Here is a 16,601-nt window from a genome sequence, read left to right as displayed (position 1 = left end):
GGCTACCTGCCTAGGTAGCCTGTATGCCCTCCCTCCTATCTGTTTCATGTCTCAGGTAGCCAGCAAAAGAAAGCATGGATAGAATTCAATAATTTACAAATATTTGCCATGTTCTAATAATTCTCATGTGCCAATGTATCGCCACATCCATGTCATGGTGAAACTTACAAGAATTCCTGAATTGCTTCGCCTTGTTTTTCCGGTTGGCTGGCAAGTTTCACCATCAATATATGCAAGTCAGGACAATCCTTGTCCTGCAAAGAAACATTATTTTTATAGTTGAAAAAAAATCAGTTTCCATCATTTGTTGCATTAAAAAATACAAACGAAAAATCCACCCGTCGAAGGGATGACAATGTTATCAATCTTTAGAGAATTTCTTCTATATTTGCCATTTCCATTACACATTATTATAATTTTTTTGCGACATTGCTTTTGTCGAATAAACCTGGGTCAATGGAAACCTGCCTATTGTCACTATCGCAGTGCTATTTCATGTTGTAATCTCAAATGTAACCTTGGTGGAGATGGTGGTGCCAATTCTAGTGTGGTTTCCAGATTCTGCTGATCTGTTCTATTTAACAGTGAAGAATGTGACAAAGAATGTACTTTATTGAAGATTGTTTTTTCAGGACTAATTCAGAGCAAGTAAAATTAATTCAATGAAAAATTCCTAAATGAGATGTGCCTCTCTTCCATCTGTAACTCAAGCTGGTCTGTGGCCCGTGGTGTCCCTTCTTCCCCCCAGTCCCCACATTTCAATTTGACATAACCTTGGATTGTAGCCAAGCCCCTGAGGCCTCCATCAGCTCTCCCGGGTCGCATACAAGCTTGAGTTACATTATGAACAGAGGCACATCTCATGTAGGAATTCATATTTGAATTGAGTTTGCTTATTCTAAAATAGTCATGAAAAAACAATTTCCTCTCCTCTCCAGAGTTTGCATACAGCAATAGGAGTCTTTGCAAGCAGCACAACTTTTAGCAAGTAATATGACTGTTTGAAAGCAACATGAATCTTTAATTGACCATGCATGCCATGCACAGACTATATTCATTAACAAGGTTTATAAAGAGAGTTTTTCGAAAAATGTAATGTCACTCACTCATTTCTTTTGTGTAGGCCTACACCAGAAAGGAAAATTAAGAAATATCAGCAGCAACAAGATGCCTTTAGAATGTGTAATTTCTACATTCTGTTTTCTCCCTGCAGAGGCAACAGACAATGCCAGTGTTAGCTTTGTAAAGTACAAGGGAGACTGCTTTGTCAGCACTGAGACCAACTACATGTACAGGGTGGACCCAGAGAGCCTGGAGACACAGGATAAGGTACAGTGATGACATAATAATAGGAGATAAGAGACAGACAAAAAAAACAATGAGCTCAGTGACCAGACACATTTCACAATCACACCCTTGCACAAATGTGCTGACATACGTAACTTATGCAGTGTTTGAAATATACCGTGTGATTGTTTTGAGCCTCCTTCACTTTGTTATGTTACAGCCTTATTCTAAAATCGATTAAATAGTTTTCTTCCCGTCTCATCAACAAAACAATACCCCAAATGTATTAAACATTTTTATTAAATATTTCATTTACATAAGTATTCAGGACCTTTACTCAGTACTTGGTTGAAGTATTTGGGGAGTTTCTCCCATTCTTCTCTGCAGATCATCTCAAGCTCTGACAGCTTGGATGGGGAATGTTCCTGCACAGCTATTTTCAAGTCTCTCTAGAAATGTTTGATCATATTCAAGTCTGGGGTCTGGGTGGGCCACTCAAGGACATTCAGAGACTTGCCTTGAAGCCACTCCTGCCTTGTCTTGGCTGTGTGCTTAAGGTCGTAGTCTTGTTGGAAGGTGAACCTTAATCCCCAGTCTGAGGTCCTGAGCGCTCTGGAGCAGGTTCCATTCAAGGATCTCTCTGTACTTTACTCCGTTCATCTTTCCCTCGATCCTGAATAGTCTCCCAGCCAATGCCGCTGAAAAACATCCCCACAGCATGATGCTGCCACCACCATGCTTCACCGTAGAGACCTCCCTGACCATGGCCCTTTTCCCCCCGATTGCTCAGTTTGGCCTTGCAGCCATTTCTAGACAGAGTCTTGGTGGATTCAAACTTCTCCATCTTCCATTTAAAAATTATGGAGGCCACTGTGTTCTTGGGGACTTTCAATGCTACAGAAATGTTTTGGTACCATTCCCCGGATCTGTGCCTCGACACAATCCTGTCTCGGAGCTCAATGGACAATTCCTACGACCGACGGCTTGGTTTTTGTTCTGGCATACACTGTCAACTGTGGGACCTTATATAGACAGGTGTGTCTTTTTCCAAATCATGTCCAATCAACTGAATTTACCACAGGTGGACTCCAATCAAGTTGTAGAAACATCTGAAGGATGATCAATGGAAGCAGGATACACCTGAGCTCAATTTCAACATGTTTTCCCTTTGCCATAATGGGTTATTGTGTGTAGATTGATGAGGATTTTTTTATTTATTTAAACAAATTTAGAATAAGGCTGTAACGTAACAAAATATTGAAAAAGTCAAGGGGTCTGAATACTTTCTGAATGATTCTCTTTGGGGTGTCCAACGTCAATATCTTTGTGTGGGGGCTCACATTGGTATTTTCATTCTCATGGAGTGCACCCGATTTGATTATATAATACATTTTTTTTGTAATTTTAATTGGAGGAACAGTAGGAAATTGAGAACATAATGTGATCTGTGTTTGACTTTCTGGTCAAACTCCCTCTACTCCTTGCTAGGCTATGTGCTGACACATTGATGGTGGACTGGGCCTCTCAGACACCTGACCTGACAAACAGCTGTGTACTTTATCTGACCTGTTATTCTACTACAGGTGGACTGGACAAAGTTTATTGCTGTGAATGTGGCCACTGCTCATCCCCACACTGAACCAGACGGCACTACGTACAACATGGGAAACTCTTATGGCAGAAAAGGTCAGTCTAGATAGAATCTCCACTGGGCCCACATCGGCAGAGCTCTACGCTGACATTTTTTACAAGGAGCACATGTGCTCTTAAGTTGAAAAATGTAGGAGCACAAATAAATATTGGAGCACAACGAAAAATATTCAACATATTAGTACGAATTGCCAGCAATTACACAATTCAGGGTTGAGGAGCACCGGAATGTTTTTCTTTTTTGATTGAGATGTACCCTACATTGGGCCTATATAAATCCTCATCCCCTAAATAAGCTTTCCCTTTTCCTTTCTTTCTGTTCTCCCTTACCAAAAAAAATTCAAACTCAGTATGAATATGCAAATTAGATCAGGTTTTTGGTTACTGTGTGTTAAACAACACTGAAATGTATCTACATGAACCAAATCACAACTTTTAAATGAACTTACTTCACAGAACAAAAAGAAACACAAACTAAATGTTATAAATATACTAAACAAAAGATATTCAGCGTCTTCAACAGACACAAAGTAATCCAATACAACTTGAAGTCATCAGCATGGTAATATAGAAAATAGCAAGACTGTATTTTTACAAATCGATTGTGTAATCTTTTTATGTAGCTACAACATTTGACAGAATGACAGAATGTAAACACTATGGGGATGTGAATTATTTACATGAGCCAAATGATAACCGAGCAATAAATTAACCAATTAAAGTTCAATATTTAACCTGTCTTGGGTAGGTGGCAGTATTTTCACATCCGGATGAAAAGTGTGCCCAAAGTAAACTGCCTGTTACTCAGGCCCAGAAGCCTGGATATGCATATAATTGGTAGACCTGGATAGAAAACACTCTAACGTTTCTAAAACTGTTAAAATTATGTCTGTGAGTATAACAGAACTGATATGGCAGGCAAAACCCCGAGGACAACCCACCCCCCCTAAAGAAATTCAGCCTACCACTGTTTTCAATGACTGTCACTTTTATTACAAGGCGAAATCCTTCCAGATTGTAGTTCCTAGGGCTTCAACTAGATGTCAACAGTCTAGAAAGATTTTCATGCTGGTTATTGGAAAAATTACCCAGAAATTTTTGTTTTTCTAGGTGGCTCCCATTTTGGCTGTAGTGTTTCCAAGCGCGTGGAAGAGAGTGCATTCTTTGGTATTTTTCACCGGTAAAGACAATAACGATTCTCCGTCTTAAATTTGATCATTTATTTATGTATTAGGGTACCTAAGGTTTGATTAAAAACGTTGTTTGACTTGTTTGGAAAAGTTTATTAGTACAGTTTGGGATTCATTTTGTATGCATTTTGATGGGGGGGAAACTGGGTGGACTATTGACTGAAGCGCGCCAGCTAAACTGAGTTTTTATGGATATAAAGAAGGACATTATCGAACAAATGGACCATTTGTGATTTATCTGGGACCTTTTGGAGTGCCAACAGAAGATGATCAAAAGTAAGGGATTTATTATATCGCTATTTCTGACATTCGTGACGCACCTGCCTGGTTGAAATATGTTTTTCATGCTTTTGTATGCGGGCCGCTGTCCTCAGATATTCGCCGTAAAGCCTTTTTGAAATCTGACACAGGGGCTGGATTAACAAGAAGATAAGCTTTATTTTGATGTATTACACTTGTGATTTTATGAAAGTTAAATATTTATAATTCTGTAGTTTGAATTTCTCACTCTGCAATTTCACCGGATGTTGGCCAGGTAGAACGCTACCTGCCCATAAGAAGTTTTAATAACAATTTAATAATTAAAACCAAATCAAACACAGTTGAGAAGTATTGCCTTTTTGAGTGAACTTTGGAGATTGGTGGCCCTCTGGAAGTCCTTTGTCCAAAGCTTGTTGAATGCATGCACTGAAACAATCAGAAAACATAACAAAATTAGGGTAATGAAAACAATACAAATCTTAAAAATCTTAAAAGGTAGAAATTGAGTTACGCCTAATATTGCAATTCATATTACTTTCCCCAAAATGAATTATTGTTTCTTTAAAAAATGCTGGGTTAAAAATAACCCAATTTGGGTCATTTTAACAACCCAGCGCTGGGTTAATATTGGCCAAACAAGCGGGTTTGAGTTGTGCATCTAACCCTGCTGGGTAAGTATGCTATATGGCTGGGTTAAAACCCAGCACATTCGGTTGGGGGATTGACCCTGCAGCAGGATCATTTATGTAATCCTTGGGGTATTTTCAGTGCCATCCTACTTTAAATGTTGCTGTCATATTTTTGCCTTCTCTACCATCCCACCCCTCCCTTCCCTACACATACACAATCAAGATAAAATGATGAATTTCAAATACTGTACATCACTTAAGTCAAATGTACAAAAATATGTATATTTTTAAATAGCATGTTGAAACAAAGCCCTATTGTCTAAATATGTAATATTTCACAAGATTTCATAAAATGGGATTGATTATTAGAATGTATTTATATTATTTAATGAACCAAACCATCCAAACATCAGATTAAAGCCCCAGTTGAGCTTGATATGCACACTCAGATTGCAATCTGTGAAAAACAAAGCATGCATGCGTGACATTGTCAATCAATCAATCAATCAAGTTTATTTTATATAGCCCTTCGTACATCAGCTAATATCTCGAAGTGCTGTACAGAAACTCAGCCTAAAACCCCAAACAGCTAGTAATGCAGGTGTAGAAGCGCGTTGGCTAGGAAAAACTCCCTAGAAGGAAAAACTCCCTAGAAACTCCCATTGTCTGTCTTAATTAAGAGGTATTATCTAGGGCTGTGGCGGTCATGACATTTTGTCAGCCGATGATTGTCAAGCAAATAACTGCAGCTCTCCTCATAATTGACCGTTAATTAACATAAAACACATTTGGCATCTCCTGGCTTCCACGCATAGCCTACAAGCCACTGATGCAGACGTTTGGAACATCTACATTTTAAAATGTCTAATGAATCCTTGTAATATAGCCTACACCATCACAATAAATCCATGATTTATTTTAGAGAGGTCTAAATAAACATTACATGAAGAAAAAATGATCTACATCAGAAGAGAATAACATTCTCTAAGTTGTCGTTATTTAGGCCCTGATCTGGCTATGCCATATTGCTGTGGGCTACACTAGTTCATTTAGCAGACAATATTTGCTTAGAATTCCATGGCATTATTTTATAGAATAGAATTGAACATAACTCAATAAAATAGAAAGTATAATTTCCCCAAACGATTTGAGTTAGTAGACCCATACGGCTATTCTGTGTTGAGCAGTTAACAAAGAAACAGGTCCTCATATTATGCTTAATTTAGAGTTATTTATGCAACTTCCGTTCTGATACAAATGTTGGGCTATATGTTTCGATTTTTTATACATTCTAAGGTTGCATGATGCGACTCAAAATATTTAATTTTTTTGTTGAATGAAAGGCATGAGCTTTGCCCATTTCTTTTCTCAGGCTACACACACTTCAACAGTCTCTCATTCACAACTTGACAAGCACTTGATAATGCCTCGAATTTCCTGGTGGGAATCCCCTCTGTGTGGCCGTAATGCCCCCCCAAATAAACCATGCTGCCAGTGGCCATTGTGCCCTTGGGCTGAATATAATAATTATAATTCCCATATCCGGGCTGCGTGCTCCGAAGCAGCTCTCACTCACATGGCTCTCCTAGATAGCTCAATTCTCATTAGCCAATGCCCGTCATTGACTACAAGTGTAGACAGACACATCAGGGACACAACTGTGTGCGTCCTTATCCAATTCCAAGGCACATAATGAAGATATTGGAAGAACAGTCTACATTTACTTTTCGTCAGCCAACAAGATGAGTAGGCCTAACAAACAGCAAAAGAACTAGCCTATGTCAATCTACTATCCCCCATAGTACAAAAGTTTACCTATTCTATTCTGTGTGAGAAATACATATTACAAACATAGTCTGAGACAGTTGTGGGATTTTTAATGGGGAAAATAATCTTCCCCAAACTAGGAACGCACGCGCTGCATATGTATACTGCACACAAGCTGGGTGAATGGAGGATGCTTTCTCGGTGGTTCATTTTCATGCCAGCCAGGTAGGCTATACTCCTGTTGTAAAGAGAATCTATGTGCTTAATATTAGGAGAGTTGAGAAATAAATATAGTAGCCCTAGCCTATAGAAAGCTGATGGGATCCTCCTCTTTTTAATAGAGGCCATCACAATACATTGTTGTGATGGAGTGAAAGTGTACCAGAACGTGCTTCAGTAGTTGAAAAAAAGGCAAAGGAGCAGCATACCGTACTATAAGCAAAAACAGTTGCAAACGCATTAAAAAGCAAACTATAAGTCAATTTAACAGAGCTATAAATAGTTTCTGAAGAGCATTTTAGCATTGGAAGGAGACACTCATGGAACACATCAGCTGGAGGGCTGTGCTTCCTCCTGTCACTTCTCAAACTACATACAAGAGCAGATACTTGTCCACTATTGCTCAGTGGAGAAAATATTATGTTCCTTTGTAGGGATTCCCATGCTAGGGCATAGTGGGAATGTTGATATCAAACACATAATAAGACTTGAAGCACACATCCAGTGCCTCAAGTACTGTAACTTGCTCCAATGCCAGTCTCTAATGAATGTTTTATTTTATTTATTTAACCTTTATTTAACCAGGTAGGCCAGTTGAGAACAAGTTCTCATTTACAACTGCGACCTGGCCAAGATAAAGCAAAGCATTACGACAAAAACAACAACACAGAGTTACACATACACAAACGTACAGTCAATAACACAATAGAAAAATCGATATACAGTATGTGCAAATGTAGAAGAGTAGGGAGGTAGGGCAATAAATAGGCCATAGAGGCGAAATAATTGCAATTTAGCATTAACACTGGAGTGATAGATGATGCAGATGATGATCTGCAAGTAGAGATACTAGGGTGCAAAAGAGCAAGACGATAAATAACAATATGGGGATGAGGTAGTTGGGTGTGCTATTTACAGATTGGCTGTGTCTGTACACAGTAATCGGTAAGCTGCTCTGACAGCTGATGCTTAAAGTTAGAGAGGGAGTATAAAGACTCCAGCTTCAGTGATTTTTGCAATTCGTTCAGGTCATTGGCAGCAGAGAACTGGAAGGGAAGGCGGCCAAAGGAAGTGTTGGCTTTGGGGATGACCAGTGAAATAGATCTGCTAGAGCGCGTGCTATGGGTGGGTGTTGCTATGGTGACCAGTGAGCTGAGATAAGGTGGGGCTTTACCGAGCAAAGACTTATAGATGACCTGGAGCCAGTGTGTCTGGCGACGAATATGTAGTGAGGGCCAGCCAACGAGAGCATACAGGTCGCAGTGGTGGGTAGTATATGGGACTTTGGTAACAAAACGGATGGCACTGTGATAGATTACATCCAGTTTGCTGAGTAGAGTGTTGGAGGATATTTTGTAAATGACGTCGCCGAAGTCAAGGATCAGTAGGATAATCACTTTAAGGAGGGTATGTTTGGCAGCATGAGTGATGGAGGCTTTGTTACGAAATAGGAAGCCGATTCTAGATTTAATTTTGGATTGGAGATGCTTAATGTGAGTCTGGAAGGAGAGTTTACAGTCTAACCAGACACCTAGGTATTGGTAGTTGTCCACATATTCTAAGTCAGAACCGTCCAGAGTAGTGATTCTAGTAGGGCGGGCGGGTGCGGGCAACAATCGGTTGAAGAGCAAGCATTTAGGTTTACAAGCATTTAAAAGCAGTTGTAGGCCACGGAAGGAGTGTTTGTATGGCATTGAAGCTCGTTTGGAGGTTTGTTAACACAGTGTCCAAAGAAGGGCCAGATGTATACAGAATGGTGTCGTCTGCGTAGAGGTGGATCAGGGAAACACAAGCAGCAAGAGAAACATCATTGATATGTACAGAGAAAAAAGTTGGCCTGATAATTGAACCCTGTGACACCTCCATGGAGACTGCCAGATGTCCGGAAAACAGGCCTCCAATTTGACACACTGAACTCTATCTGAGAAGTAGTTGGTGAACCAGGCAAGGCACTTATTTGAGAAGCCAAGGCTATTGAGTCTGCTGATGAGATTGTACTGATTGACAGAGTTGAAAGCCTTGGCCAGGTCGATGAAGACGGCTGCACAGTGTTGTCTTTAATCAATGTCGGTTATGATATCGTTTAGGACCTTGAGCGTGGCTGAGGAGCACCAATTAAAGCAGATCGCATAGTGGAGAAGGTACGGTGGGATTCCAAATGGTCGGTGATCTGTTTGTTAGCTTGGCTTTCGAAGAATTTAGAAAGGCAGGGCAGGATGGGTTTAGGTCTGTAACAGTTTGGGTCTAGAGTGTCTCCCTCTTTGAGGAGGGGGATGACCGCGGCAGCTTTCCAATCTTTGGGGATCTCAGATGATACGAAAGAGAGGTTGAACAGGCTAGTAATAGGGGTTGCAACAATTTTGGCGGATAAGTTTAGAAAGAGAGGGTCCAGATTGTCTAGCCCAGCTGATTTGTAGGGATCCAGATTTTGCAGCTCTTTCAGAACATCAGCTGTCTGGATTTGGGTGGAGAAGCGGGGGTGGGGAGGGGGGGCTTGGGCAAGTTGCTACAGGGGGTGTGAGCTGTTGGCCGGGGTATGGGTTGCCAATTGGAAAGCATGGCCAGCCGTTTAAAAATGTTTATTGAAATTCTCGATTATCGTAGATTTATCGGTGGTGACAGTGTTTCCTAGCCTCAGTGCAGTGGGCAGCTGGGAGGAGGTGCTCTTATTCTCCATGGACTTTACAGTGTCCCACAACTTTTTGGAATTAGTGCTACAGGTTGCAAATTTCTGTTTGAAAAAGTAGCCTTAGCTTACCTAACTGACTGACTACATTGGTTGCTGACTTTCCTGAAAAGCTGCATATCACGGGGGCTATTCAATGCAAATGCAGAATGCCACAGGATGTTTTGTGCTGGTCAAGGGCCGTCAAGTCTGGGGTGAACCAAGGGTTATATCTGTTCTTTGTTCTACATTTTTTTGAATGGGGCATGCTTATTTAAGATGGAGAGGAAAGCACTTTTAAAGAAAAACCAGGCATCCTCTACTGACGGGATGAGGTCAATTTCCTTCCAGGATACTCGGGCCAGGTTGATTAGAAAGGCTGAAGTGTTAGGGGGCGTTTAACAGTGATGAGAGGTGGTCGTTTGATTGCGGACATATTACGCACGCAGGCACTGAGGCAGTGATCTCTGAGATCCTGGTTGTAGACAGCAGAGGTGTATTTAGAGTGCATGTTGGTCAGGATGATATCTAAGAGGGTGCCCATGGTTACACATTTAGGATTGTACATGGTAGGTTCCTTAATAATTTGTGTGAGATTGAGGACATCTAGCTTAGATTGTAGGACAGCCGGGATGTTAAGCATATCCCGTTTCAGGTCACCTAACAGTACGAGCACTGAAGATAGATGTGAGGCAATCAGTTAACATATGGTAGCATATCAATTAACATATCAATTAACATTTGGCAGTTCTATCTTGTCGGAAGATGTTATAGTTAGGGATGTCAATTTCAGGATTTTTGGTGACCATGATTCAGACACGGCTAGGACATCAGGGTTGTTGGAGTGTGCTAAAGCAGTGAATAAAACAAACAGGGAGGAAGCTTCTAATGTTAACCTTTCTCGCCCCGGGGTTCCGCTAGCGGAACACCCACAACATTCCGCTGCCTTCGCAGAGCGCGATTTTTTTTTTTTTTTTTTAGAAATATTTAACTTCCACACATTAACAAGTCCAATACAGCAAATGAAAGATAAACATCTGGTGAATCCAGCCAACATGTCCAATTTTTTAAATGTTTTACAGCGAAAACACAATATATATTTATGTTAGCTCACCACAATAGCCAAACACACAACGCCATGTTTTCAACATAGCTTTCACAAAAACCACAAATAGAGATAAAATTAATCACTAACCTTTGAAAACTTCATCAGATGACAAACTTATAACATCATGTTATACAATACATTTGTGTTTTGTTCAAAAATGTGCATATTTAGAGGTATTAATCGTAGTTTTACATTGCAGACACCGTCACAAATAGCACCAAAACAGCCAGAATAATTACAGAGAGCAACGTGAAATACATAAATACTCATCATAAAACATTTATGAAAAATACATGTTGTACAGCAAATGAAAGATAAACATCTTGTGAATCCAGCCAATATTTCAGAGTTTTTAAGTGTTTTACAGCGAAAACACAAAATATATTTATATTAGCTCACCACAATAGCCAAACACACAATGCCATTTATTCACCGTAAAGATAGCTTTCACAAAACCCACAAATAGAGATAAAATGAATCACTAACCTTTGGACAACTTCATCAGATGACAGTCTTATAACATCATGTTATACAATACATTTATGTTTTGTTCGAAAATGTGCATATTTAGAGCTACAAATCCTGGTTTTACATTGTGAATACGTAGCCATAAAAATAAAAAAAAATAAAAAATACGTAGCCAAAACAATTGTCCGGAGATATTTTGGACAGTCATGTTTTAACTAACCAAAGAACTCATCATAAACTTTACTAAAAAATACATGTTGTGCAGCAAATGAAAGATACACTGGTTCTTATTGCAACCGCTGCAACCGCTGCAACTTTGGCTAGCCATGTGGAGGGCACATGTCCAAAAATCTTTGCGCCTGGAACGAAAAATTCCAAAATTCCCAATAAACGTTGAATAAACTGGTCAAACTCGGTTGAAAATACTACTTTATGATGTTTTTCTCATATGTATCCAATAAAATCAGAGCCGGAGCATTTCGCCGTGTATACGTAACGCATTTCAGAAGACAATGTGGAGTTCCCCTGTGCGCAGTTGAAAACTGACAAAAGAGCGGACCTGTCACTCCAAAAGCTCTCATTCGGCCTCACATCAAGCTAGACACCCCATTCAACCTTCTACTGCCTGGTGACATCTAGTGGAAGGCGTATGAAGTGCATACAGATCCATAAATATAAGCCAGTTGAATAGGCAGGCCCTGACACAGAGCCTCATTTTCAGAATGTTCACTTCCTGTATGGAAGTTTGCTGCCAAATGAGTTCTGTTTTACTCACAGATATAATTCAAACAGTTTTAGAAACTTCCTAGTGTTTTCTATCCAATAGTAATAATAATATGCATATTGTATGATCTAGAACAGAGTACGAGGCCGTTTAATTTGGGCACGATTTTTTCCCAAAGTGAAAATAGCTGAGGAATGGGAGTGGTGTTGGTGGCTGCAGGGCCTGGGTTAACCTCTACATCACCAGAGGAACAGAGGAGGAGTAGGATAAGGGTACGGCTAAAGGCTATAAGAACTGGTCGTCTATTGCATTCGGTACAGAGAGTAAAATGAACAGATTTCTGGGTGCGGAAGAATAGATTCAAGGCATAATGTACAGACAAGGGTATGGTAGGATGTGAGTACAGTGGAGATAGTTATTGAGTGATGATGAGAGAGGTTTTTTCTCTAGAGGCACCAGTTTAGCCAGGTGATGTCACCGCATGTGTGGGGGGTGGAACAAAAGGGCTATTTAAGGCATATTGGGCAGGGCTAGGGGCTCAACAGTGAAATATGACAATAATCACTAACCTAAACAGCAATAGACAAGGCATATTGACATTAGAGAGAGGCATGTGTAGCCGAGTGATCATAGTGTCAAATGAGTATCACTAGATGAGTCAGAGGGGCCAATTCCGTAGTCGCTGCTACGCTAGGCGAGCTGGAGACACGGCGATTCAGATAGTTTGCCTGCTAGAAGTAAAAACTTGTGAGCAGTCCCCAAGAGCCACCACAAATGGGTTGGGGTCTGGTTACTGCCACCTGGTGAAGGTACTCAACCATATTGAGGACCAGGTAACCTAGTGGTTAGAGCGTTGGACTAGTAACCAAAAGGTTGCAAGATCGAATCCCCGAGCTGACAAGGTTAAAATTGGCATTCTGCTTCTGAACAAGGCAGTTAACCTGCTATTTCTAGGCTGTCATTGAAAATAAGTATTTGTTCTTAACTTCTTATGGCTGCAGGGGCAGTATTGAGTAGCTTGGATGAAAGGTGCACAGAGGTGCCCAGAGTAAACTGCCTGCTGCTCAGTCATAGTTGCTAATATATGCATATTATTATTAGTTTTGGATAGAAAAAACTCTGAAGTTTCTAAAAATGTTTGAATTATGTCTGTGAGTATAACAGAACTCATATGGCAGGCAAAACCCTGAGAAAGAATACAAACAGGAAGTGGAAATTCTGAGGCTGGTAGATTTTCAACCAAGCTCCCATTGAAATCACCGCGAGATATGGATGAGTTTGCACTTCCTACGGCTTCCACTAGATGTCAACAGAACTTTGTCTGATGACTCTACTGTGACGGGGGGGGGGGGGGGGGGGAATTAGAATGAGAAGAGAATTAGTCACCACTGCCATGAGGTGACACTTCTTTGACCATGCGCGTTCACATGAGAGGGAGCACCGTTCCATCGCTCATCTGAAGTCAATGTAATTCTCCGGTTGGAACGTTATTCAAGATTTATGTTAACAACATTCTAAAGATTGATTCAATACATCGTTTGACATGTTTCTACTGACTGTTACAGAACTTTTGGACATTTCGTCAGGTTTTAGTGAATGCGCTTCGTGTCTTTGGAATTGTTTACCAAACGCGCTAACCAAATTAGCTAATTGGACATAAATAAAGGTAATTATCGAACAAATCAAGCATTTATTGTGGACCTGGAATTCCTGGGAGTGCATTCTGATGAAGATCAAAGGTAAGGGAATATTTATCATGTAATTTCTGGTTTCTGTTGACTCCAACATGGCGGAGAAATGTTGTTATATCTGAGCGCCGTCACAGATTATTGCATGGTTTGCTTTTTCCGTGAAGTTTTTTTTAAATCTGACACATCGGTTGCATTAAGGAAAGGTACATCTATAATTCCATGTGTATAACTTGTATTATCATCTACATTTATGATGAGTATTTCTGTTGAATAGATGTGGCTATGCAAAATCACTGGATGTTTTTGGAACTAGTGAAAGTAACGCGCCATGGTAAACTCAGATTTTTTTACATAAATATGAACTTTATCAAACAAAACATACATGTATTGTGTAACATGAAGTCTTATGAGTGTCATCTGATGAAGATCGTCAAAGGTTAGTGATTCATTTTATCTCTATTTGTGCTTTTTGTGACTGCTATCTTTGGCTGGAAAAATGGCTGTGCTTATTCTGTGGCTTGTTGGTGACCTAACAATCGTTTGTGGTGCTTTCGCAGTAAAGCATATTTGAAATCGGACACGTTGGTGGGATTAACAACAAAAATACCTTTAAAATGGTATAAGATACATGTATGTTTAAGGAATTTTAATTATGAGATTTCTGTTGTTTGAATTTGGCATCCTGCACTTTCACTGGCTGTTGTCATATCGATCCCGGATTGCAGCCATTAGAAGTTTTTAACTGACTTGCCTAGTTTAATAAAGGTAAAATTAAAGCAATTGGATTACATGGGCTGAATGATCAACAGGTGAGTGAATTATCTGTCTTATGCCCTACAATTTGCAAACAGTCCAATTGGACCATCTTGTCCATACCACCAGGATATTTGTCTCTCTCTGCAATTGCATTTGTTACACTCTGAAACGCAAGTGGGACTACACTTGATGGCATACTTTCAAACTCTTGAATTACATTTTTTCTGTCCTGAAAGATTCAGCTCGTTTTATTGCCAATGGTGCGGGCTCCACCAAGTCCTCACGCATTGGGCAACTGAGTTGTATTGCTATGCTTTTACTGTTGATCTCTGGTAATGTGTGACCAAACCCTGAGACGGTAGATACCATGCAATCGCTACCGACTCCCTTTTATTTAAAAAATAAAGCAGGTTTTGGCCTCTTAAATGTTAATGTCAGATGTCTATTTCCAAAAATAGACATGATTAGAAAACGGGACAATATGACAAATGCAGACATAATGGTTTCATCATAAACTTGGCTAAAGAAATCTTTGTCAAATAACTCAATATCTATTGATGGGTTCACCGTTTTTAAAACGGATCGGATGAGTAAAGGAGGAGGGTGTGCAATTTATATGGAATCCAAGTTTAATACCTCTGAAATTATCTCGATTACCAAAGCCAAACATTTTTAATTGCTTGCGGTTAAAGTGAACGTATATAAAGACTCCCACATCACACTAGTCAGCTGGTACAGACCGCCCTTGACTTTGGGAGACGCACTTCATTATCTTTCTGATGTCCTGTGTAACAGTATAAACTTTACGTCGTCCCCTCGCACCGACACGGGCGCGAACCAGGGACCCTCTGCACACATCGACAACGGTCGCCCACGAAGCATCGTTACCCATCGCTCCACAAAGGCCGCGGCCCTTGCAGAGCAAGGGGCAAGCCTACTTAAAGTCTCAGAGCAAGTGACGTAACTGATTGAAATGCTACTAGCGCGTACCCGCTAACTAGCTAGCCATTTCACATCCGTTACACCTGTATAAGCTAAATGACTCGGAATTCCTTATTTTAGGAGATTTACATCTGTATCAGACTCTTTTAAAGAACCGCTTGACTCTCTGAATCTTGCAAAATTAATTAATGCGCCGACAAGACCGAATCCCAGAGCACCTAAAGAAATCTATGCTAATGGACATTCTTCTAGCTAATTCACCTCACAAATACACATCGACTGGGATATTCTGTAATGATGTCAGTGATCACTGTACAATTGCTTGTGTTAGAAATACAAAAATGAACAAAGCCAAGCCATTAACAAATTAACAAAGTCCTGATTACTCTTTAGGAAAGCAGATATTTACTTTTTTGTAATTTTATTCTTTTTTTTTTTTTAACAAACAAAAATATTCTTTGACATTAACAATAGACAACTTAACATTTACATACATATCCACAAATATTAATGACATCAAACTTGCTCAAATCCACGTGTTCCCACCATATTTTTAATGCTTGTGAGACTCTGCCACATATGACATCAAAATGTGTAATGTTTTATGGTTTCCCACAAACGCTCTCACGAGGTATTTTATACAGGGAAAGTTGGAAGTTTACATACACTTAGGTTGGAGTCATTAAAACGTGTTTTTCAACCACTCCACATATTTCTTGTTATTATCAAACTATAAATTTGGCAAGTCGGTTAGGACATCTACTTTGTGCATGACACAAGTAATTTTTCTCACAATTGTTTACTGACAGATTATTTCACTTATAATTCACTGTATCACATTCCAGTGGGTCAGAAGTTTACATACACTAAGTTGACTGTGCCTTTAAACAGCTTGGAAAATTCCAGAAAATTATGTCATATTTTTAGAAGCTTCTGATAGGCTAATTGACATCATTTGAATCAATTGGAGGTGTACCTGTGGATGTATTTCAAGGCCTACCTTCAAACTCAGTGCCTCTTTGCTTGACATCATGGGAAAGTCTAAAGAAATCAGCCAAGACATCAGAAGATAAATTGTAGACCTCCACAAGACTGGTTCATTCATGGGAGCAATTTCCAAAGGCCTGGAGGTACCACGTGTATCTGTACAAACAATAGTACACAAGTATAAACACCATGGTACCACACAACCGTCACACCACTCAGGAAAGAGACGCGTTCTGTCTCCAAGAGATGAATGTACT

The 16,601-nt window shown here is 39.9% G+C and overlaps 1 protein-coding gene across 1 annotated transcript in view; it reads left to right on the top strand.

The window, feature by feature from the left end:
• The window catches only part of LOC129868728 (carotenoid-cleaving dioxygenase, mitochondrial-like), a 79,000-nt gene that overhangs the window by 17,365 nt on the left and 45,034 nt on the right, over nucleotides 1-16,601 (top strand). The window contains exons 4-5 of the mRNA XM_055942936.1: nucleotides 1,214-1,329; nucleotides 2,871-2,973. Of these exons, the coding sequence (XP_055798911.1) occupies nucleotides 1,214-1,329; nucleotides 2,871-2,973 (219 nt within the window). The remainder of the gene's footprint in view (nucleotides 1-1,213; nucleotides 1,330-2,870; nucleotides 2,974-16,601) is intronic.

This window comes from Salvelinus fontinalis, chromosome 13 (genome assembly GCF_029448725.1).
Source record: "Salvelinus fontinalis isolate EN_2023a chromosome 13, ASM2944872v1, whole genome shotgun sequence".
Taxonomy (NCBI): domain Eukaryota; kingdom Metazoa; phylum Chordata; class Actinopteri; order Salmoniformes; family Salmonidae; genus Salvelinus; species Salvelinus fontinalis.
Note: the sequence above shows the minus strand (reverse complement) of the source record. Positions and strands in the feature narration are given on the sequence as shown.